A 25109-nucleotide genomic window follows, 5' to 3' on the forward strand; every position below is an offset into this window, starting at 1 on the left:
TACCCTGAGTATTGACCACTATGGAGCAAGAAGGTAGACTGGTGACACAGAAGCATAGATTGATCCGAGCAGTGGGACAAACCCACTGTCAGATATTTGCCACTGTAACAACTATATACTATATTTGCAGGTAATATATTTGATATAGAGTTTTATTTTCCTCTGGTTTTGCAGTTCATTTTCAAAGGAGATTTCGTTCTCAAAAGTTTGAAGAATCTTCTGTTGGAATGCAAAACAAAAACATGTTAAACCTCAGAGAACCTCAGTAAAAAGGAACCATAAAGTTCCTTCAGCCCCATAAGGGCTGAATAATATTAAGACCACTGAGGTCCTGGTTGTCCGTGCTTGTGAAAGGCATAAAGTAAAACAAAAACAAAGCTCAGCTCTCTAATAGTCTCTCATTGGAAACTAGCCCTAGCAGTAGCTAGGTTGGTTGGTTAGTTGTTTTCATAGTCTAAGGAGAGCAGAAATTGAAGATTGTGGTTTAGTTGCAAAGCAAGTCTGCTCTGACTTGAAGAACACCACCACGCCCCATCGTGTTGTATCCCTGCCATCACTGCCAACCCGAGATGCGGGCAGCTGGTCTGTCCTTACAGCACTGCTGGGAACAGACTCACAGGCCATGTAGTCTAATCCAGTAAGCAGCTAATGCAAAAGAAAATGTTCATATGCAAAAGAAAAGCTGGAGAAAGACATATTAGAAATACTCTTACTTTTTTTGCGTGCGTGTTCTTTCCTTTCTTGGTCCATGATTTTTGAAAGAGACTAAAATTTTCCAACCCCATATTGGCTAACGTTAAGTTTTCGTGAAGATTTGCCAGATGCCAAATTAATATTCATCTAGAGGATTTAAGAGGAGGTAGAATGTTGTTAATGTATTCTTCTTGCAATAGTTAATAATGCTTTTTTTTTTTCCTTAAAGGACTTAAGTTATGCTTCAGGGACAACTAATACAGAATCTAAATAACTTAGAGCCATTCTCCAAGTTAAAATATCTTGACTTGCAAGTTCAACTTAACAAATTTTTACAGAAATGCTTTTTCCAGTGATGCAAAAGTAACACTGAGCTTTTCTTCTTTAAAAAAATATTGTTATATGGGACACCATAGTCTTAGTATGGTGAAGGTGATGGTATGGAAAAAAAAAATTGCCTTCTGTTTCCATTAGGAGTATCTTAAAGTGTTTACACTGTGCATAAGCCCAGACTTACCAGCTGGCAAAATTTGAAAAGGGTCATTGTTAGCCAACATGAGCATTTCTGGAAATCAGACTTGTGTTTGAAACCATAAGCTGCAGATTTTGCTTGGTTACAACTTAAGGCAGAACTGGCCCCTCAGCTTGGGAAGCACTCAAGCTACAATGTCAAATAGCAATAAGTATATGTTTGTTTGCTTTTTAATGTCTCTATTATCATAAAAAGAAAAAAAAGAATCATCAGAAGTAAACGTAACTACTAGTGAAAGCTGGTTCTTAACTTGGACTAGACTAGGAGCAAATAAATTCCATTTGCATTCCAAACTGAGAGAGACCATCTAGCCATCAATCTTCAGTGCAAAAAGCGTGAACAAGTTTTGGCAGTGTCCAAGGGCACAAGCTAAAGTGACTTGCTAAATCATATTTCTATTATTTAAATTCCAGCTAATGTTTTCCTTGGCTTCTACCCTTTCCAGTTCAGGATTAATCAGTTACTGTGTTCTTACATGGTTTGTGTTAGGCTTCTGCTCTCTTGCACACATATTTACCTAGGAGTCAGATAGGCCAAGGCCCAGGGCAGGAGTTATGGGGAACCAGAGACTGATCAAAACAGATTGTTTTTCATTTGTTTTTTCCCTGCTTTTAATTTAATTCGGGTATTTTTGCTTCCAGCTCAGAAAATACCACTCTGATCAATTAGATATTGTCCCATGCCTTTTCATGTGCATTAGAAGTTCCTTGGGATTCAATGGCAGTACTGTAAGAAATTTATCAGGGTTATTTTTCGTTTGCTGGGATTAAGTGACTGGACTTCCAGAAAAGAATGGGGTAACATTTAATGTCTTTGGCCAGGGACCAGCATTAAAGGTTAACATATCTATCATTTCAGTGTATGGGGTTGTACTTGAGGGCAGGGTTGTAAGTTTTCCTTAAAATTATTGCTCTAAACTACAAAACAGAGACTGTTGTATGAATGTGCAAGGTTTGTGTAAGAAAACAATACCTAAAGTAAATATTAAAATGGCATGCATACATCTTGGGAGTAACAAGTCAGGCAAAGGAGAGCTTTTCCCAATTACAAACGAGCCTGAAAGGGGAACAGATAAAATTTTCAAATGTTGAAAGGATAGTGGTACTATAGGGCATGTTTAGAGACGTTGAATGATGCAATTATGAAGATGATAATAGGTTGAATATTGGTAAATTAATTTTCCTGACAGAAAAAAAATTGAAACTGTGGTACCATAGAAGGATGTAGAAAACTTTTTTCCCAAGAAGTTTCAAAATAAACTGGACAAAAAACTGTCGGTATACCATCAAGAGCGAGCCTGTATTCCAAGCGAAGTGACCAGCACAAGTGCACACCTCCTGTCTCTCAAAGCACTTGGCTCCCCAGTTCATCTGCTGCATCAGGAAGAATCTCAGTCATTTGGCAGGGATTGAATCAAGCTTCAAAATTCAGTGATCCCAAAATTTTGGATTATCTCCTCACATCTGGAAGTAGATTCAAACTGAGTGTGTACTGAAGCAAGATTTTGTGCCTGCCTGCCAAACAAGGGAGACGAGGGTCAGCTGCAATCTAGAAGCTTTACATCCCTGCAACCAAGCTAATAATTTTTGCTACAAGACAGGATATAATACCGTGTAATGAGAATGTCTGGCCTGGGCAGAACCAGGTTACATTCGTCTGCATCCAGCTTTTTCGATGTGCCCTCTGCTTGAGCAGATCTGGAAACAGATCAATAGCTTTGTAAAAGTGACACAACCAGACTGAGACAGAACAATTACAGTTCACTTCTGGCTCTCTGGTTTAAACTCAGTTGACATCAATATTTACTGAAGGATTCAGTAAACTTTTCATCTGGGCTACCCAAAGGGTTATGTGAAGTGAGCTTTATCTTGGAGCAATTCTAAACAGAGCAGTGTTCATATCACAACCATCTCCCAGGGTCAAAAGAGAGACCAAGAACAGAGTAGGCAGCAAAACAGCTCTCATCTCTGCCATCAAGAGGGCTGGGGCCTGTTTGAATGGCAGCACAAAAAATGTACATGAAATCAGCAGTGCTTTATCTACTCTTATGGACAGTTAAAGGCCATGTTAGTATCTCTGTCAGCTATTATAACATCTATGTCAGCCAGCATTTTTCAAGAGCAGTAAATAATGCTGAAACTGAATACAAGTGCCTTGTTTTGCTAAACAGCTTAAAGTTCAAAGAGAAATCTCCTACTCATACTAGTAAGAAAAGTTTTCATTAAATCCTCTTAATGGTTAAATCTTGCAACAGCCATGTACCACCTCTATATATTCTGGGATTCATCAACTTTGCTTCCATTCCAGAAATATGCAGCAAATCAAACTCTATATTTTTAATTTACCATTTTTACTCTTGGCTTTTTGAAGATAAATGCTGTCCTTCCCATCTGAATCTCCATGAGCCACTAAGCCTAATGATGTCCTTGTAAAGGTGGAAAAACTATTATCGTCCTTCTCTGCCCAAGTACTGCTGGAAGGTGGAGGGTGGGATGCCTATTCACTTCCATCTGCAGAGGTGCTTCTTGGCACCACTCTCACTTTCTGACTGTATAGCCAACTTGCAGGCCAACCAGATCCATCCCAAAGTTGCCATCCCCAGCACGTACGATGCTGTGTGCCCAAGCACACCCAGTGGATTGGTATAATTTTTAGCTTTATTTGGCTTTTTTAACTAATGCTTTGACTCTGGGCTATGTGAGAACTGTGGGCTCTGCCCTTGTATTCATTAGGAAAAAAGCTGTGGTGGTTCAAGTTGCTTCTCCCCCAGCTGCCAAGTGCCACTTGGGAAAAGTGAGAAAGTCCAGTCTTCAGGAGTTTGCAGTTAAAGCCACCCTTCTTTCCTGCAAGAGACTGTGGAGCTGATATGCAGCCCCACAGCTGCCTCTTCTATGGCTGGGCAAGACAGAAGGGTAAGACTTGTCAGCAGTCACTTGACAGCCAAAAATATGGCTCTAGGCACACTCAGCCAGGCTCTCTGAAACTCCCAGTACAAACTGCACAGGCAGCCCTTGTTCATGGCTGCTCCCCTGTGCTGTTCTTTCAAACCAGTGGAGGCTTGCCTATGGGCAGGTCTCCTTCAAAACTGGAGACCAAGCTGTTTCCAAGCTTACTCAGGAGACCAAAGGATGAAGAAGGACTAAAATTGTCAGAAATTTCCCAAGTGCTAAAAGCACATCCTGTCCCTTTTGTGGTACCAGACTTCCAGCTGCCTAGTGCAGCTAGAGTGGCAATACAACAATCTGTGAAAGCCACTGGTCCAGGATCTAAAACTTGCAAAGAAGTTGTGTTGATTGCACTGCTCTTTTGTACATGCTATTTGGGAACAAACCAGATGTTTCTGCTTACCTGAAACTCTTATAGCATTTGCAATCTGATACAACTTAGCCGCGGGCCGTAGCCACGGAGCGCTGGTTTTCCTGGCACACAGCGCACTCACTTTGTGTTTGATAGGAAGTCTTTAGCATTTAAAGACCTGCTCACTAAAGCTAGTGGAAGAGAACTTATGTTTAACTCATTATGAAATGAATACTGAGTGCATCAGAGCATATCCAAGCATAGCTGTAGTCATCTCACAAAGGTTTTCAAGACATAATAGTCTCCACAGCAATACTATTGATACTTCATCTTTATGGGATTAGAGTACATTTCTTATTTATCTCCCTGGGATTTCATTTTGCTGTATAACTCTTCTGTGCCTTCTAACTTACTGATGTGATTGCCAACAGTGTAAAAGATTTATCATATTTTCTTATTTCTACAAATCTCAATACACCAATAGTATAAGTTCAGAATATTTCTTTTTCCTGCGTGGCTGTAAGAAAGTAAAAAGAAAAAAGAATGGGAACTTTTTTCCTTTTGAGTACCTAGGTAGCAGGCTACATTTTTTAAAAAGCACATATTGGGAATAACAATTGTCAAGAGTGGATTTGAGCTCCCTTTTATAATCCCTAGTTCTGTCCACTCTGAAGACTGGGGCTGCTTAGAGTTATGGCAGCATCTGTGCATTTCATGTGGCCCACCTCCTGTGTACGTTAGACCTAAGTCCTCCACACCTGAGTAATTTGCTCTGGAGCTGTTACCCCCAAATATTGCCACAGTAGCTGATGATGAAATAAGCAAGGACCAGACTGAATTATAGCGGTTTCTTATAATTCATTACGATATTTGTTTTGTAGTGAATTGTAATGTGCTGCTTTGGGTGAGTATCTCCCCCTTGCTTTATACCTTTCCTTCTCTTTTCTGACATGTTGAAAACTGGCAAATGTTGAAAGACTTTTTACTGCTTTTGATTGTTTGAATTCTAAAACTGTTTGACTGTTTTATACTCACCTGCAGATGGGAGAGGGCTGCAATTTTTCTTTGAAGTGTAAATACAAATTGAGGTTCCAGAAGATCTTTTGTGGAGTAAGGCAATTAATGCCTATGTTTTCTTGGTAGTATCTTAAAGAGAGAGAGAGTACAGGATTTGTTGTTCATCCATGATTCTCTCTATCCGCAGCATGGAAGGGTCCATCGTGCGCCTGCCAGAGATAGTCTCCTTGAAGAAGAAATACAAAGCCTACCTCTACTTGGACGAAGCTCACAGCATCGGTGCAGTGGGAGCAACAGGCCGAGGAGTTGTGGAGTACTTCGGTATGAATCCTGATGATGTTGACGTATTAATGGGAACGTTCACAAAGAGCTTTGGCGCAGCTGGAGGATACATAGCTGGCAAAAAGGTAAAAGGAAAACACAAACGTTTTAACATCAAGAGGGGGAAGTACCTTCTTATGTAGGATATACTTCATTATCTTTTCGCATAGGCTGCTTTACAGGAGCACTATTTTAAAGTTAGTACCATTTGTGTCTGGATCCCAAATGCACATCAAACAGTCAGACCTTCTTATTTTTGTCTCATGTTCATATTATGTAATTTGCTTGGGTTGGGTATTTCTGTGCCACCCTGATGACTGTTGTTTGTCTTGGAAATGTTTAGACACATTGTGGTTGGCTGAATATACTTGACTACATTAATTTGCACGCAGACTGCTTGTTGCCTTGTTTCACATTTGTAAACAATGTGTGGAGCAATATTGAGAGATTAAAGCCACAGTTTCATCCTCTGATAATAGAATTCCTAAACAGTTGTGAATTGTCATAGTTGCATTTTTTAGAAGGATGGAGAAAGAGGGCTACTGAGGGCCTTTTGCAATAGTAAAATCCATGTCCTCAGTTGCTCTGCACACATTAACAAAAGAACCTCTTGTCAACAACAGATGTCAACAAAAAGTAGAGCTGAGCTTATTTTAATGGGGGGTGGAGAAGAAGAGAAAGCACAATCAGCACCGTTGTGAACTGTCATCGGTTTTGTTGCTTGACAGAGATATCAAGTGGTTGCTGATTATTTACCCGTTTCATACCCTGCTGAATGTATTTCTTAAGTAGTTTGCTGAATGAGTAGGAAGCCTGTTTAGACAGCCCATATGGTTGTTGTCAGGATCACATTAATAAGGGTAGCACATGAGTAGAATAAAAGGGCTATAAGAAAGTATGAAGTGTATATTTCTTACTGTCTTTTTTGGTTTTAGCCCTGGAGATCTTAAAACAAGCTATCATAACATATCAAGAATCAATTTGCTTTTTTTCCTTTGCTTTCTGAATTTGTATCTGAAGGTTTAACTCTTACCAAAGACAACGTGGCTAATGTAGCTAGAAATTATAGGAAGCTTAGACCTGTGAAAAGCAGTCTACAGTAATTCATCATCTAATCCTTGGAAGTTTTTTTAAATAAAAGTGCGTCGCTTTTTTCACACCTGAGCTTTGCCTCAGGCTTCCGGGCCTTGGTGGCAGCTGCTGACTCAACACACTTAGCACACTTACATTCATTTCTGCAGCCAAAAACTCACTGTGGCACTGTTCATTCTGCATCAGCTAGAGCACAGAAGCCTTTTCACCTGTTTGATCAAACCCTTAGGATTACAATTGCAATATAGCAATGCATAACCTGTATAAGGTTAGGCAAATCTTTACCCTTAGCATTGCAGTTACCATATAGACTCATACGGCTTTTTTGGCAATAATTTGTGTTACTCTCTTTGGTTTTTTTTCTGGTGATATTTTTTTATCAAAGGCAGTTTTCAAGCAGGCCTCATCCCTTTCTCACTAACATGCATTCAGCTTTTAGTGTGGTAGCTGTTACTCTGATATTTTGCACTAGGAGGTATAAGCTGTCATAACAATGATGGTCTTAATCAAGCTCTGAATTCCTACAGTGCCCCTGGATTTAGGAGAGTTACTGGTGCTTTAGACATACCTACAGTACAGCAATGCTTCTTCTAGGAGCAGAGATTGTGCTTTTAGCTATACAAGGAAATGTTAAAGCAACTATATCGACTCCAAGATGACTGTCCCTGACACACTGATGGGAAGTTTCAATTAAAAGAAATTTATATGCTAATAGCCAAAGATAGATCCCAGTAACGTTGTTTTTGCTGGGTTATGTCTTGAGGCAGAGAAACTGTACTGATGTCATGTAGGCTTTGCTTCATTCCTAGAGAGGAACGGAGCAGTATTTTAAGTGCAGCTGTTCATTGGTCTTTAAATTATTTTGGCCTCTTTATAGTAAGTCTTAGCACAGAAGTAAATGTTGTTCTATTCCAGACCTTTGTTTCAGCTGTAATTGCCCTATTTATATGGTAAAGTATTTGCACCTGCCTGATGTTTCTTCAGGCCATGCATTAACAGTAGCAGCCAAGAAAGCAAACCAATAACTGGTGAAACGTCCTCTTCCTTTTGCATGTTCTCACTCCTGCAGTAGTTAAGAGGGAGATCTACTGTTTGGCCAGCTCAAAGCTCATTCATGCTTTGTTTTGCTTGTGTAAGGACCTTGTGGACTTTTTACGAACTCATTCTCACAGTGCTGTGTACGCCACGTCTATGTGTCCACCCGTAGCAGAGCAAATCATCAGGGCAATGAAATGTCTCATGGGACTAGACGGGACAACACAAGGTAAGCCACCTTCTTTAACTGCACTTATTTCAATTACTACCAGAGCATCTGCTGCATGCAGGCACACACAAAATGTCATCCAGCATCAAAGCAGTATGGCAATACAATGCAAAGGAAATAATTCTTACTGTAAAATTAATATCCAAATCATCATACTTATAAGTACTATCAGCTCTATTTCTTTTTCCACACTCATCCACATGCAGCAGGGATGGAACTATTCTGGAATTCTGCCTCTACTTGCCAGCCCACTCTGGTAAGCAACAAATAAAAGTACACAAATTGCCCTCTGAGTAGATTGTCTGACTTTGTAGGAGGGGTTCATAAGGATAAACCTTCATTAATGGGCTAGATGCTGTCAGTTTAGCTTCTTTGTAATTGTGAATCTTCAAAATGGCAAGTAACTCAAGCATGGCGCAGAATTTCAAAACAGGTATTGTATGTTAAATGATAGTATGAGAAGATTATTATTATAATTCCTACCTCACTCAAGCATTGATTATGGTGCCTTAAAGCTAGTTTTGAGGTACATTTTGTCCCAAAAGAACTGACTGTTTGGTGTGTTTATGAAAAATTAGGTATATTTATATTCCTTTCCTGAAGTTGCAGATGCAGCTACCGTCCAGTCCTCTGTGTAACACGCTTTCTACGCAGCAAGCAACAAAATAGCTGTGACATACCTATCTGCTACTGGTTCAAAGTGATACTGAGATGTATTCAGTGTTCTAGGTCTTAAATCCTAACTCAGAGTGGTGGGTTTTGAGTTTGCATAGTTTTTGTCAGGAATGCTCAAGAATCGTGTCATTGTGTAACGCAGTTGAAGATACAGGTTCTGCTCTGAATTGCGATCTCTTTTATGTGGGCCCAGCAGCACTGTGCTGTGATATTTTCTCATACCTGGTGTAGGCCTAACAGAGTAATTCTGTATTAGCCCTCCCTGATAGATATGACTGGGGTAAGGTAGGAACAGACAGGAAAAAGGGTATATGAGAGTAGGTAAGATACGTCTCTGCGCTATTCTGTTGCAGTGCCCTAGAGGGTGGTTTCAAACCGTGATAGACACGAGGCTATTAAGACGTTTATCGCAGCCCTTCAGTGAGGCCAGATTTACAAGACCCCAGTGTACAAAAGGAGGGACAGAGAATCCAGTCCCAGTGCCAAATTCTGCTGAGTGCAATAACAAAGCGCAGTGAAACTCCAGTGAGACGTGTGGACAACGGGGAAATGATGCTTTTGTCATTTTGGCAGAGAAGTCAGAGCGTAACAGTTTCCAACTTGAAATTTGAAAGGTCAAGGTTGCATACGCTGATGCCTACATCTTGTTCAGCCTCAGAGACCAGCTCTGACATGTCTCTTCTGCCTTGGGGACGATGCGTGCAGCCTGTGCTGCTGTGCCGCTGCCTGCACTAGCTATAGGGAGCGCTTGCCGTGAGAGGGCGGCCTTACACCGAGCCTTCCCAAGAGTTACACACTCCAGGCTCTCGTAGATCCCACGTCTAAAATATTAAACACGCAGAGCGTTTCTAAACCTTCAAAGCCTCTTAAAAATGATCTTCAGCTGATTGCGTGATTCTGCATGCAGTTCAGTGCAGGCTAACAGGAGACCTTGGTACAAGACGGAGTCTTTTCAGATGTGCGTGTCTGACTGTCTTAGGGCTAAGTGTTTTGCAGCATTTTCTCTTCCAGAAGCAGTGTTGTTTAATGACACAATGTTTGTAGTTCTGCAAAAAATAAGCGCATATTAAGTCTTCTGCAAATCCTTTATGAAATAAATTAGTGTTCTGTCAGGTTTTTAAAATTTGTCTTGTAATATAAAATGCAAATGAATAGAAAAACAAATTAATAAATCATATATCACAGCTTAGAGTATTGCACAAAGGCTAGCAAACTGGCTATGATGTGTAAAAACTGTTTCTTGTCCTTCTGAGCCAGACTCATTATTTTAGTCTATTGGTTTTTCTTTCATGTGGGCCTCCCTTCATTAGGCTGTCTTGTGGACTACAAAAAAAAAAAAAAACAAAACCCACAACCCAAAACACAGGAAAAAATGCTATGCTGGACCTCACTACAATGCTGCTTTGGCATCAGAGAGAGGAAGGTGGTGGCTTAGAAATGAGGGGGGAACAGAAGGGAGAAGACACTGTCTCTTCTTAGATATTTTTGTTTCCAAGGACAACAGCAGCCTTGGCTGAGTTCTTTTGGTCGGCTGTCATAGAAAATGGTGAATCCTGCATGTGAGCTGTCTTTGTGAGAGCATAAGCCGTGTAGCAGAGATACCTGGCAGAGAAGTTTCAAGTGAACAGGGTGGTATGGACCCTTTGTTCTCTGGAAGCCTGTTGAACCGATAAAAGGAGTTAATTTTGCAATTTATTTCAAACAGCATTCTCTTCCCGCTGGATGATTTGGTGAATCCTTTATAAGGAGATCTCCACTGATGGCTTGTCCTCTGGAGGGCATTTCTGTAGGGGAGGGAACCTTGCAAAAAATACTGGAATATTTTGGAAAAGAATGAAATTATGGTTTGCTAAGGGTGCTTCTTGAAAAACATATGAAATAATGGGATGACAAATGTGTTAACTCATCTTGTTCTTACATCTGAGCGTCATGACTGACTCCTCAGTAGATTAATAGAAAACTAAGGGACAGAAGACTCATCTGGTCATTTAAATTGCTGCTCTGAAATCTCTTTGTTCTATATTTTTAGCACTTCACACAGTCATCTTTTATATTTCCCAGATATCATGCTTTTACATTCCCTTCAATTTCTTGCTAGTTATTTTCCACTAATTTGTTAAGCAGCTGATCCAGAAAAGAGTAGCATAGGTGAAATTAGGTAGTGGGTAATGCCAGAAGCCAGAAATGCAGTGAATATCGCTTGTGTTTATCCTTGTGTGTATCAGAATGATTAATCTCTCATATTTTCTTCCTTTATTTTCAATTAGTAAGAATATGGTTGTTTGGAAAGGAATCAGGGTGTGCATTTCCAGGACAGGATTGGTATACTGGATGCAAGACTGCAGGATATGAATAAATGTGTATGGACACAGGGGGTACAGCTTAATTACAAGGAAGGAATGGGTTAGCACTTTAAAAATGATTCTATGAAGCCTGAACAGTTTAGCTGGAAATTATCCATAACAGGTGTCTGTTTCAGGCTTCAATTTTTTCATATCAACAAAAAAGGTTTAGTCCTTCCTCAGAAGAAAGCTAGATATACATATGGGGTTTTGATAATCTAGGAAGGGAGAAAAAAAAGGAAAAAAAACCCACAATTTAAATCTTTTTTTCCCCCCGAAGAGCTTCAGTTTCTCCAGGCTTGGGGATGAAGATTTGGGTTGTGATAGCCAAGCTTATAATTTTTGCCATGTCTATGAAATACCATCTGAGTCTTGTGATGTTACAAGTCTCTCAAAAAATCTCTACTTGAAACGAACAGTGACAAATCTCAAGATCCACTGAGTGAAGGAACATCTTCCAGCTCAGTGTGGGGCCTGAACCTCCAGAGCATCCCCCACCTGGAGCTTGGGCAGAGGACTGGGACCCTGAGCACCTGCCTCCATCCTGCACTGTCAGGCACTTAGGGAGGTGAGCCAGGAAGATTAGAGAAGAGACTGACAAGCAAAGGAGATGCAACAGGGAATAGATAACAAGTGGGTGATAAGGATAGAGACTAGGACCAAAATGAGATGCTGAGAAGATGGGCTGGAGAGGCTGTGAACAAAAAGGGCCTGGCATGGGGAAGGAGAGGAAGAGGGACAAATGTGTCTGCAAGAAACTACAGCAAACACACAACCCTCCAAACCAGTGCTGGTACCTCAGACATTCCTTGTTCTTCTCTAGTCAGCAAACTGCTGTGGAAGTGTACTATCAAGATGTGTGCTAACCTTCCTTTGCAGCAGGAGACTCCAATTTGGATGGGGAAGTTCTCATTTTAAAAGCCTTGCACAGATATAAGTAAAAAGATACAGAGAAGACATGGTATCTCCCACAGAAACCATCTATAAACCTATGGGTATGTCCCATATCAATATTTGTGATGGTTGTGAGACATTAATGTCATGATAATGTGAGTGGTATGATACTGTGGAGCCCACAGCCAGCTACTACAGTTTCCTTCTTTTGCAATGTTTTCTGCTGTGATTTGAGAAAATGAAGCAAAAAACATGCTGAACTAGAAGAAGATAGTAGTTCCCTCAAAACTGATATGCACAGTTGTTCCTGACCAGGAGAGAGGGGTAGGTTGGGGTCACTATGACCAAGTCCTTTGTTTCTTGAGCAACTTGTATCAGAAGACTCAGAGAATGACAGCAAAAATTGCAAACATTTCCATTTTCATGTAAAATCACATTTTTAGTAGAGTATAAATTCTGGCATTTTTCAATGCCATGTTTTACAGGACTCTCCGAAAATCAATGGCTTGTAGAACAAGACACGTTTATTCTTGGTAACATAATGTCATAGATACTATCGTAGTTCCTGTAATAGAGTTGTTCAAAAGCATATGAACTTCTGGCAGCTGTATTTCCTTTAGTAATGTCATAAGGCAGCAAGTTCCACGGTTCAGTTCATATAGTCTATAAAAAAATATCGTTTTATCCCTCTTAAGCCTTTGTGGCCTTTTCATCTCAATTGTGTCTCTCCTCATTTATTAAGAGATATAGGAAGCAGAAGTTCCCATGGCATTTACTCTTTATAATTCATAATATAGATATTCTTTATATGTTCTCCTCGTGGCTTCTCATTACACCACTGGAGATACCTCAGGAAACTCAGCAGCTGCCTTAGTGGTTTTATCCCCATGATGAGACTGTAGTTGACTCAGAGTGTTTGGACCCTGCGCAAATTTTCAAGTACACTTACTTGCATGCAACACAGCCCCTCCAGCTGTGACCTCGGACCTTTTTTTTTTTCCCCTTTCTGCCTGAGAATACCAAAAGCATATTTTTACACTTAAATTTGATAGGTAAAATAGAACCACTAGGCAGACAGAGTTAAGACTGCTGGAAAAATCTAAAGCAATTTTCATGATGACTAATAATAAATTATAGTGGTGGTGTAAAAAGCAAATTGCAGCATTTGCAAAGGCATCATTTTTCTGTTTAATTCATGGCAAACAATAATTCACCAACAGCAATGAGCATTTTTCATATGTTTTTATGGGATGCTGAAAAATTTAAAACCCTATCCTCAGGAATCTACTGACTTGTTATGTTAAAAGATAATTCCTGAAGTTGTTTAGATAGAAAATGTTTCTTTAAAATGTTAATTTACTTTGCCATTTGTGCTGATTGGTTTATCTTTTTGCAACTAGTAGTTTTCGTTTTTGTTTTTACCAGACCGAGTTTTTGCTTTTGAGCTCATTCAGATTGTGAGAAGCTGCAGAATGCCGTTTTCTGTTTTGGCTTAGCATTAAAAAGATCTGTTTTTAAGAGGTTCCTTTTTAAAACATTTCCGTCTGCCTTAGATTTTTGTATTAACTGGAGGACCAGCTTCTTAAAATGCTCAGTTTCCAATATTTTCCACTGCTATCTGTACTTACCAAACTTTTGAAAACATTAGCCTTGCCTGTTGGGGTCCTCTGTAAATTCAAAAACCTTAGTTTCACATCACTACAACCTGGCATAAACCAGCACTGGTGCAAGGAAAGGCAGTCTTGCCCTCCTTTTTGCCTTTCCCCCTCTGCCTATTCCCTTAATCGTGCCCCTTTTCCTCATGCCAGCGTTAGTGTTTGTGCAGCCATGCAATGAACTGAATCAGAGAACTGATCTAGCTGAAAAATAACTGACCCCCCCCACAAATGGTTAGCCTGCAGCCAAACTGGTTCCCTGAGCCAACCTACCATGTGGCTACATGAATCCCAGTGCCAGGACTTGAGCAGCTGAAGTCAAGAGGAACGATCCCTTTTGCAACAGAATAAATCTGTGCCAGACTGAACTGATCACGAAACTATAGCTGTAGGATTTAATACTGCATGCTACTTAGTGACAGACCTCTTGAACCTGCTCGAAACGGCTTGCAGAATCAGTCATACTAAAGTATGGCTTTTTACTGTTGCCTCTCAAATTCTCATTTTGCTGCTTCATTCTGAGATGATTGCTTCTCTCGGGTCCTCATCAACCAGAATGCTTGAACCCTCACTTAATGTTAAGTAAGTTAATATTCCCAATAAGTATGTGCTTACATTTAAAGTGCTTAAGTGAATTTATTCCCTGTTTGCACAGCATTGGCTCCATGACTAGGTCTCCCAGTCACTATGACGGTGAAGATGCTAATGATGATAATATGCTGTCACAGTTATTATTTGTCTGAGCTGAACGTCACAGATGTTCTCCCAGCAGTGGATGATGAAACACAGCTAAATTCTGTCCTCTTTTCTCAAAATGCGTGAGACACGCTGTTCCAGTGGAACCACCTGCCATGTGGTCTGTCTCCTAAAGGAAGCCAAATGTATCCGTGGAGGGTCAGTTGATCTGAACAAGCAGGGGCTTTGGAGTAATAGTGTTTGCAGTGATTTGCAAGAGCTCTGAGGATTGGCCAAATTGTCCCTCATTTGAAGTCACTTTTTCCATATTCAAAGTTAAACCAGTGCTGTAGTCCTCTAGCAGATTCTACCCACGGATAGGTGTCCCCGGTATTCACAAATAAGCATTAACTGCAGGCACGGGAGGGATGTGATCAGACTTGGATGTGACTCACAGCCTGTCCCCCAGCAAAGCAAGCTGTGCTTTCCCCAGAGACAGCAACACGCAGCTCCATGACACAGTCGCCTTTTAAGGGTGTCTCTGCTGCAAGGATAGAGCGTGAGGATCCCTCCTCCGTTCCAGATGCTGCTTGCCACAGCCCAAGGAATCCAGCGCTGTTATCAGCCTGAGGAGCACAAGGGAGAGAAGTGCCTTTTATAACGGCGTTTAGATCACTGGCATTTCAGAAGCACCTAATGTGAGACAGATGGAGCACGTTGTGCACTGGCTGGCTTTCAGCAGGGGGACTGACGTGCTTTGTGATTAATCACCTGTGCTGGGAGTAAATAAGGGTTAGCCAAGGCTGGCTGCTCGGTCCCCACTTTTGTGTGGGACACTGAATGCTTACATTATATATCTGAATATCAATAAGGTGCTGGGTAGGCATAGCTGACTCATTCGAGAAATAAGGTAAAAATGACAGAATTTGTGCAATTTTTCTCCTTTCTGCTTCTGCTGAAATTGCCACTTTTTCTTCCCTTCATCTGCTCTGGAAAGTGTTTTGCAGCAGTTTACAGTTAAAATTGGACTGACTGAATAGTCCTTAAGGGCTTATTTAGCAGCTGAATTAAGTTGAAATTACTAGGTTTCTAGTTGGCATTAGATTGTAGAAGAAAATGTCTTCACTTCTCCCCAATTCATAGGAAAGTTATTTTTTTATAAAGATTTTTTTATCTGAGAACATATTTCCTTTAGGCACCCCAGTTTTATAGCATTCTATTTGTGATTTAATGCACATGGAGGTACATGTGTGTTACTCTTATAATGGAACCAGAGCAAAAAAAGAAAATCTGTCCATCTGCAACAGTTTAGTGGGGAAGAGCTATTGTTTTCCAAATTTTTTTTCAGCCTATGAAAGTTTGCTTTTTACTATCTAGTTGTTAGTAGAGAAGGGCAGGGAGTGGAGTTCTCCATCCAAGGAGCACAGATTGAAGAGACACCGGTATGTAAAAGTTTGAGCGTGTAACTAATTATCTAGAAAGACCCTATGAAACAACAGCTGGAGAAGATTAAAGCAGGTGGATTTGTGTCTTGAAGAGTCTACCGCAGGCCAAAAAAAAAAAAAAGTATGGCGTGGGGTTATCTTTCCTGGAATGGGTTCAGGAAAAATAGCTCTCCTTCAATTAAAACACACTTGAGATCTTGATATGAAAGGCTTACAGGTTGCTTATTCCTGTTTTCAATATACTGAGTCAGAATTTCCAAGGGTAGAAGCCTACAGGAAGAGTTCAAAGGTAGATTGTTTGTGCAGGAATTGAACGCAGCCAGCTTCTCCGCTTATTAAAAGCTTGCAGGAGTGAAAAGCAGACATCTCTGGAAGAGGAAAACAAACTTTTGTTTCAGAGAACTGATAGTTTTACTATCTCTCTCGCTGCTAGGTCCTCAGTTGGCATAAAAAGCAAAGCTCTATTGAAGCGCGTGGAGCCTGTGCCAGGTAACACCCGCCTGAGATCAGGCCCTCAGATGAGTAGTAAGGATGCCTTCCTGCTGTCAAACTCCAGAGCAGCTCCTCACTGAAAGCAGGTCTGAAGCCATAGCCTGGCACATGACAAAGCATCTACCAAGTCTGTTATGCCAAGTGGCGCTCTCAAAAAGCTTGTTGCTTCAAAGAAATTATGAACAAGCCACTATCTTTTATAATTTCTCTCTCTCACCTTCTCTTTGTATTTTTCCTTAAACTAAACCATATTAATTTTGAGCTATAAAGCCTCCTAAAAGCCTGCAGAAATCAATGAGCTAAAACTGGCAATACAAAATAATGTGTGTCAAATAAAAACATGATCAGCATTTTCCCCAGAATTGCCAACACCTTAGAACTCTGCAGTAAACCAAATATTTTTAAAGTGGTGCAATAAAAATGTAAACTCTAAATTTGCCAACAGTAGGTGGATTGCAGATGCAGTAGATCTGTTTTTGTTGTACCATCCAGGTAATTAATCCTGTATTTCAATAAAATCCAGTAAGCTGACTGTGTATCACTGTATGTTCCAAGCAGCATGAAGATAACTTGTGAAATTTAAGAATCCTTTATCGTTCTGTTTTCTCTCTTTCTGTCCCTTCTTAATTCAGTGTCATGGTTTAACCCCAGCCAGCAACTAAGCACCACACAGCTAATAAAAAGATGTAGAGCTCTTAATAAGGTCATGCTCAACCTTAGCTGAAAACTCTGGAGCATTAGTGGGCTTAGTTTTAATTAGCTAAGGGTCAGTTTTCCCCGTCCAGGCTGTTTTCTCCGAACATATGCTGTGTTGTGGTTCACATGTTTTATGGAATATAACTATCTGGATATCCTGCATGCTGTGCTATGAGCTATTTGCATAGACTGTAAATCCTCAAGAATTTTGCAAATTAAGAATTTTTTAACAAATATATTTACTGTCTAAGGACCTGATCCTCTAATTAGTGCCGTTCAGGTAAATTCGTACACTTAAATAGGTGCAGCTATATCATTTTAGCTCAAGGGTCTGACTCTGCAGATTTTCACTCAATAAGTAATAAAGGACACAAGATCACAGCCTCAAGAATCAAAGAAAATAGTTTGTAAATGCAGTGTCTTTGGTTAAACATACCACAGTGAATTTGGACTAAGATCTGATTCTAAACTGAATTCATTATTCTTACACTGATTTAATCTGCACTGTGGGGGAAAAATTGGGCCAATGAGACCAAAATAAACATTTTGCTCAGATCTGCCTCCTTATCTGACGTTGGAGGCTCCCATAAAGGCATGAAAAAGAACATTGAAAATACAGTTACAAACTTTAAGGTTTTTATTGCTCTTATCGGGACAGCGTATAAGATGGCTGTGTATATGATGCGCGTATGTGGTCTTTGACCGCAAAACTTAACATGAGAAAGGAAAGTGTTGACACTTGGTAAAGAAATAGGTTCCTCCCAGCCACCCACCCACAAATACAGTGTGTGTAGCAATCGTCTCCTAATGTGCTTTTTTTCCCTCCAGATATATGTGAGTGCTCTGATCTTTTATTTGGCTCTTTAATGCATCCCTGCAAATGAAATTGCTATTCTGGGATGTTGCTAAAACATTCAAGTGGCTCTTTTGCATCAGCCCTGGCTGGCTTGAAATGCGTTCCATAGGGAGTCTCGAAAGGGGATCTGTCCCATCACAAACTGGTTGAGGATATACATTTAGCAAGGGAAGATTGGAAAAGGAAGAGGTGTTCGACTTTTGGGGGGTTGCCTGAAACTCCTCTTTCAGCTCTAATGTTTCCTTTGCTGGATTCCTCTTCTTGCTTTGGAGTCTAAATTTCAGGTACCTAAAATAACTAGAGACAAACTGATCAACTTTGGGCCATGTGCATATGGTTTGATAACTACCGAACCGCCTGGAATCCTGCACGGCTTGCACTTTGTTTCCAGCTTTGTGGTAAATAGCTGAATAGAAAGGAGAAGGCAGCAAGTCTTAAACTGCACTCGCCAAGAACATCTGCATTTATGAAAACTTTCCCTAATTGAAAATCTAGTAGTTTCAAATGCTGTAGACTGAGAGTCTGGAAACTAGCTCAGGGGCTGCTAAGATAGAAAGAAGCAGCAGTGGTTTTGAGCCCCCAGTTCAGGTTACTCCCCCACCCTCCTCCTTGTAATTCTGGCATTCAGGAGGTGCTAATAACATCTTTACAAATTCTAACAAGGGAAAAAGCCTCTCTTTAGACTTCAGACACATTATTCTGCGGTTCTTCTCTGACTCCCTTTTTTTGCCATCTCCCCTACCCCCATTTCTCCTCCTCCTCAATATTTCCTCCTGGTTCTTTGACATCTACTACACCAAAAATATTTTTGGAAATACCACAGACTATTGTTTTTATTAGTGACTGGAAAGCTTTGTAGTAGGATGCTTTTGTGTTTCATTTGTTTTCCTTGCTCTGGCACAGCTGTTTTTGTTTTAGCAGCATTAGAGAGATGGTTAAACTATTTGTGGCCTTTTCTAACCCAGCAGATCTCTTCCACTGAATGCTTTAAAAAGAATGACTGAAACTGTAACTAACAGGTTGTCTGCGTGGGCAGTTTTGTGCATAAAGTTACAAATGCACTGGTTTTATGAGATCTTTTAATTTGTTCAGCAAAACAGTGATCACTGTGAAGCAAGTCCCAGTTTCCCTATAAATTTGCCAGCCAGAACATGGACAGAACCTTGACTTGGGAAGATACAGAACAGATGAAGCAGTAGATCTTGTTCAAACCTATGCATGCTCAGAAATGATTAATGGAAAAGAGGTTTATGTAGGTGTGGTGATCCCCACCTTAGCCAAGAGGGAATAGGAAGAAAAGCCACAGCAGGTGGTGGGGCAGAATGTGGACTGAGGACAAATCTGCCAAAGGTGATATGTAGGAGGTACAAATGCCTAACTGGCCACTCTGGTTATGAGGAGGAAGATGGGAAATTAGGAAACAGTCATCCAATCAGAGAAGGGTGACAGCAGAAAGTAGTAAATGAAGAAAGAAGCGAATGAAAAGTAAAGTAAAACGAAAAAATAAATGGAGAGTGAAAACGTAATGCAGCTGTGCAAAGGCACCTTAAAAGCAAAGGGAAAAAGAGGAAAAGAGTTGTACTGGAGGTTTCTGTGTTCATGTCTGGTGACATAATGTACGTGATATTGAAAGTATAGGCTGATGAACGGCAGGAAAATGAAAGTTAAGAGTGTAGCTGAGATGTGTCCCACTAAATCCCAGTCTTACCACATGTTCCCCCCACCTCTGCTGGACAGGCACAAGAAGTTGCACAGTAAGTAGGTTTAGAGAATCGATCTGTTTGACATTGGTTTGGCAGTTTTCTGCCTGGCAAGGTCAGGCAGGTGATGGACCTGGCTTAATTCCTCACGTGACTGTGTGAACCTAGGATTGGTACTGAGGAGGTGGCAGGAAAGAGCAGCGTGTGGGTACGGGGTAGGTGGCACCATCCCTGTCAGCACCTTACAGCATTGGAAGAGCAGCACAGATATCAGCTCACTGATGAAACATAATGCAGGTGGAGTGAGGAAAGGACACACTATATCTTCTACCTACAGTAATGTTGAGTGTGTCTCTTCCCTTTTGTATGCAATGTGTGGGGAAGCAACTGCACTTGTCAGACACCACCTCCTTAGTGACACTGCAAAAGAAAAGGTTGAGATGACTTTTCAAGCACATTTTTTTTCTGCTGTTTTTTGTCTTTTTCCTTCATTAAAAATAATTGTTTTCAACTCCCCAGTCAGTTTTGCTGGGGGACACATCAGTGGACTCGTGACTGAATGAGGCCAGGGACAATGCAGAGAACAAAACTTGTGCCTGAAAGTCTTCAATGACTAATGTCTGTTGTCAGATGATGATATTGAGTTAATAATAGCACGATAAGAGGACAGAGAAAGTGAGCAGAACTCAGCAAGGGATTACACATGTAGATGCATATTAGAGTAACTGGACTTATGCTGAATATTGGTAACAAACTGCAAAAGATCACACCGTGTGTAATAATAAAAGTTTATAGCATGCTTTTCCTCTGTCTAAAAGATTGCAACCAAAGCATCAGTTTGAGCTGACCCAAAATGCAGTATTTTTTACTTTAAGTTTTAATACAGTCACAGAATTAAAAAACAAACATGTATGCACAGAACTAGCTAAGATATAAGAGTACCTCTGTGGAATATTGTTAATGAGAAAAGATAGGCATATACTGACATCTGTATCTACATCTGTAGACATTGGTTGTTTCCCTTTAGAGTGAGTTATGTTGAGAAAGAACATACTCTATTTACATGTCCTGTACCCACAGAGACATATAACTACTTCTCTACAGGTGTGTGTAGGCTTTATTCAGCACAATACAGTAAAGGGAATTGTTCACCTATCTATCCCTGGAAGACATACTGTTTCTGCCGGTGGGAAGGCACCTCACAAATACAGGCATATCAATCGTCTGTCCTACAATGCCATAATAAATCAATGGAGTTGCATTTAGCTCATTCCATTTTTTTTTCTGAATCAAATAGCAACATATACATTTCAGCCAAACTTTTTTGAACTGTTACCCACAACCATGTTTCTTGCCTGCTACTAGACTCTAGTTATGATCTTTGCACTGAGTGTTCCTCTGACTGACTCTTTTCAGGGCTCCAAAGAGTGCGCCAGCTGGGGAAAAACACAAGATACTTCAGACGAAGACTGCATGAAATGGGCTTCATCATTTATGGCAATGATGATTCTCCTGTTGTCCCCTTACTCCTTTATATGCCTGGTAAGATAGGGTAAGTACTGAAAAAAAAACCTGTTGGCAAAACAAGCACTATTCAAGTTCATAGGTTGCTTGGTACACACTGTGAAAAATGTAGTTATGTGTGATAGATGCTTCACAAGAGAAACATACACTGTTAGGTGAATTCATCATTTAGTTATGTTCTATTTTAAATTTGACCCTAGACTTAATTTTGAGCTGTTCCAGTATTCAGAATTTTTAAAATTTCTATCATCATTTTTTAACTTACTCTGGAATAATACTTTTGATAGCATTTTGAATTTGGATTTTTTTTTTTATTTTTAATCATTAAAAAAGAAATATCGCCTTTGATGTATGAATCGTTTTGGATGGATGTTCTTTTTCCCCATTTGATCTTTGAATGGTCTTTGCATGTTTTACCATTCAGTACCTATCAAGCAGCACTTGTGCACTGACTTGGATGTGCAGACCAGAAGTAGTCTGCATAATGTAAGGGTTGAGCTGTAGGGAGTATCTGCAAGTAGCTTAGGGTGGCTATGTGCTCTAGGTCTAGTACATACCACACAAAAGGTTCCTAAACTGGCAGAGTAATTGGGAGAGCAAATAAACTATCACGCAGATTGTTTTATTCCTGTTGATGTGCAGGAATCAAGCTCTCATACCTTCCAGAAGCCCAACTTCTGTGCTTAGGGACTCTGAATGCCCACACATTTTGATTTGCACTCAAAGCCTTTCATTGACATGAATGAATCACGTCTGTTCTACAGTGTGCTCTCTGCCATCACACTTCTAGTATTTGACACCCACTTGGCTTCATGAGCTGTTAAGCAGCGAAGAATTTCAGTCCTACTGGTAAAATTCTGGCTGTTATTGAATTCAAAGGGAATATTACCATCCACTTCAATTGAAGACGGGATTTTATCCGTTGTTTTATTATACTTGAATGTTTTCTCTCTGTGGTCAGTTTATTGGAGATAATTTACTTTTGTTTTTTTTCTTCTTCTTCTCTCCTTAGGGCTTTTGCAAGACGCATGTTAGAAAAAAACATCGGGGTGGTTGTGGTTGGGTTTCCAGCTACTCCTATCACAGAATCCAGGGCTCGGTTTTGTGTGTCAGCTGCACATACACGGGAGATGTTAGACAAGGTAAGCACAGCAGATGTCCTGCTGAAATTAACTTCAGATGCAAAGGAGGTTGGGAGAAGCTGTGTGTTTGTTACTTTGAATCTCAATAATTCATTTTTGCATTTGTTTTTCTGGCCTTGTCACTTGATCTTTAAAGGCATCTTAGCCTTATATATTTTATTTTTTAAAATAAATTATGGGACAGTTAACTTGTTATCTTATTCTATTTCTAATAGTGACCAAATCTGTCATCACTAATAAAGACCTACATGAAGAGCACAGCAAGACAAAAGTTAAATGCTCGGTCAAAACTATCAGAGTAGGAAACCTGAGGCAATATGAAAATAATTGAAAATCAAGTTTTTCATACCCTTATTTTCATTCCATATTTCTGCATGTTTCTTGAATTGCAGAAGTATATGGGACAGCCTTGGGGGTACAGGTGGAAATTGCAAACAGTATTTGGAACTGCTTGAACCTAATGAAGTTTAAATGGTGCTGTCTGGCCTCAGTTCTGTATCTTTCTCTGATATCAGAAATACTGTTAAGAGTATGTTGAGACTTCCATCATAAGCCTCCATTCCAACGCAGTCAGAAATGTGTTTAAAATAAACTCTCTGAAATTTTCCATCTCCCTTTCTTGCTGAAGGTCTTTTTGGCCTGTCTTGATATACGTTCTTTCATTCTCAGAATAAGCCGACGTAGAGGCATGAAACACGGAGGCTTAACAGTAAATTTCAGGCTTTCTTTTTCCTCTCTTTGCACAAGTGTGATGGTCAAAGCAAAAAATCTGTGAACATGGAAGGCATTTGAGTTAAAGATGCCACTCCTTCATGCAGACAAGCACCTGTGCCTGCAGAGAGCCCCTGGCTCTTCATTTGCATCCTGAGATTCATGTGGAGCTTGAGGCCAGAGCCCTGTCGGGCTGACCAGCTCCCATGCCAGTGTAGACCCCTCTCAAACAACACTGAAAAATCTGCCTTGCATGTGTGCAGTGTAAATTCCTGCTGCTCTTAAAGGTGCAGTAGTTATTCACAAGGTATGATAACACAAAGATAAAAGCACACAGAACAGGGCATAGCTACGTACTTGTGTTGGTCGTTGTCAGCTTTTGCTGTTTGACTGTGTAGATTTTGGCTTACGTAACTAGTAATAGGCAATGAAGTTGATCTGAAGATTAATCTCTTGAAGTAGCTGCTTTGATTTTCTTCCTCTGCCTCCACCCTCAAATGTCAAGCCACCATATTTTTGGGCCACCATTGCATGTTCACTTCCTGCTACCTGCACACTGCTGCTTCCTGGTACCAGTGAAGGTCTGAAGCACTCCCCAGGCATCATTCTTGAACATGCTGTATTTTTGCCTTTGAAAGTGGGATCATGGCTGTAGTTCTTGTGGCATTCTTTAAGTGTCCTTGCAGTATGGGGGAATGGAATGCCCTGAGTTTAATTACTTGCAGATGGAAAGTTTTTAGGACAAACACTTTGTGAATATGTCTAAAACCCAGGGTAACAACAGGTAACAAGCACAATGAAAACTTTTCCCTTTGGCAAAATTTGTTTTGAATCTCAGCCTGGAACTAAAAAGAGGAAAGATCCATGAAAGGGCAAGCTCCCAAGAATAACTTCCTTAATGAGCTTGAAGCTATCTCTCTGCATAAACCATTACTAAATTATTCCTTTCTGTTCTTGAGCTCATTTTAGTGGCTTAACAGAAACAGGCTCAAAATCAAAATTGCTGCTTTCGCCTTTGATGCCAAAAGGTTGGCTGCTCTTGAATGTGGATCAGATGCTGCAAAACACTGAGCTGCTTCTCTATGGTGTAGAGTTCCTTGGCTACTTTTTGAAACTACTGAGAGCTGGGAACATGGCTCAGCAAATTGCATTACAATGTTAATGCATTATTAGTTATGCCTGTGATATTAATACAAGAAGATAATGGAATGCACTAGAAATATCTTAAACTATTCAGACTATGATGACTCTGATCAGCACTGTGGACTAAGTCCCATCTAAGAAAATGCAGTGGCAACTCCAGTCTTTGGGATCTACAGGGAAATATTGAAGTATTGCCTTACACATCCCTTTTGCACAAGCAAAGATAACTTTTTATCTGGATTATTATCTCCCTGTGCTTTTAGAAAAAGGTCATTTTTTTCATCTGTGCTCAATTAATGTACTTGCTAATAAACCATAACCTACTGAAGGAGTAAATTCTGTTCTCGTAGATGCTATTGTACATCTACGACTGCATTGATGTTCACCATAGGAGAATGAAAGCAAAATTTGCCCATCTGCCCTTTAAACTTTCTTTAATTGATGCTTTTATGATCTTCTTGTTCTGCTGTAAAGTAGGGGTTACTAGAACTTCATTTACTTTCCAAGAGAATTGACACAGTATAATGGTCTTACAGGTTTTGAATGCTCTGGATGAATTGGGTGATTTTCTACATCTGAAATATTCCCGGTATTCCAAGTCATCTCATCCTGAACTGTATGAAGAAACTAGACTTGAACTTGAAGACTAAGTTTTCCACCCATGAAGAGAACATTGTGATGCTATGAAAGGGGGGAAAACCCAAAAACTAAAAAATAAGAATGCATTTCTTCCCTTCTAAGGACAATTTCTATTTCTCAGTTAATTGAAAGGAGAGGAAGCTCGGGTGTTGCATTTTATTATATCAAAGTTCTGTATTCAAGAGACTGAAATATTGATACAGATTTGCCTTCCCAGGAGATCTGTCCTTCTTACGGTATTTTTGATGCAGAATGAATGCATCCATTGATTGAGTCGCAAACATACAGCTTTCGTTATGGCCCC

The 25109-nt window shown here is 40.2% G+C and overlaps 1 protein-coding gene across 1 annotated transcript in view; it reads left to right on the forward strand.

Moving 5' to 3' along the window:
• The window catches only part of SPTLC3 (serine palmitoyltransferase long chain base subunit 3), an 86568-nt gene extending 61752 nt beyond the window's left edge, over positions 1-24816 (forward strand). Inside the window, exons 8-12 of the mRNA XM_068410636.1 lie at positions 5727-5946; positions 8090-8216; positions 21063-21198; positions 22183-22312; positions 24703-24816. Coding sequence (XP_068266737.1) covers positions 5727-5946; positions 8090-8216; positions 21063-21198; positions 22183-22312; positions 24703-24816 — 727 coding nt within the window. The remainder of the gene's footprint in view (positions 1-5726; positions 5947-8089; positions 8217-21062; positions 21199-22182; positions 22313-24702) is intronic.
• The last annotated feature ends 293 nt before the right edge of the window (positions 24817-25109 follow it).

This window comes from Nyctibius grandis, chromosome 1, assembly GCF_013368605.1.
Source record: "Nyctibius grandis isolate bNycGra1 chromosome 1, bNycGra1.pri, whole genome shotgun sequence".
In the NCBI taxonomy this organism is placed as follows: domain Eukaryota; kingdom Metazoa; phylum Chordata; class Aves; order Nyctibiiformes; family Nyctibiidae; genus Nyctibius; species Nyctibius grandis.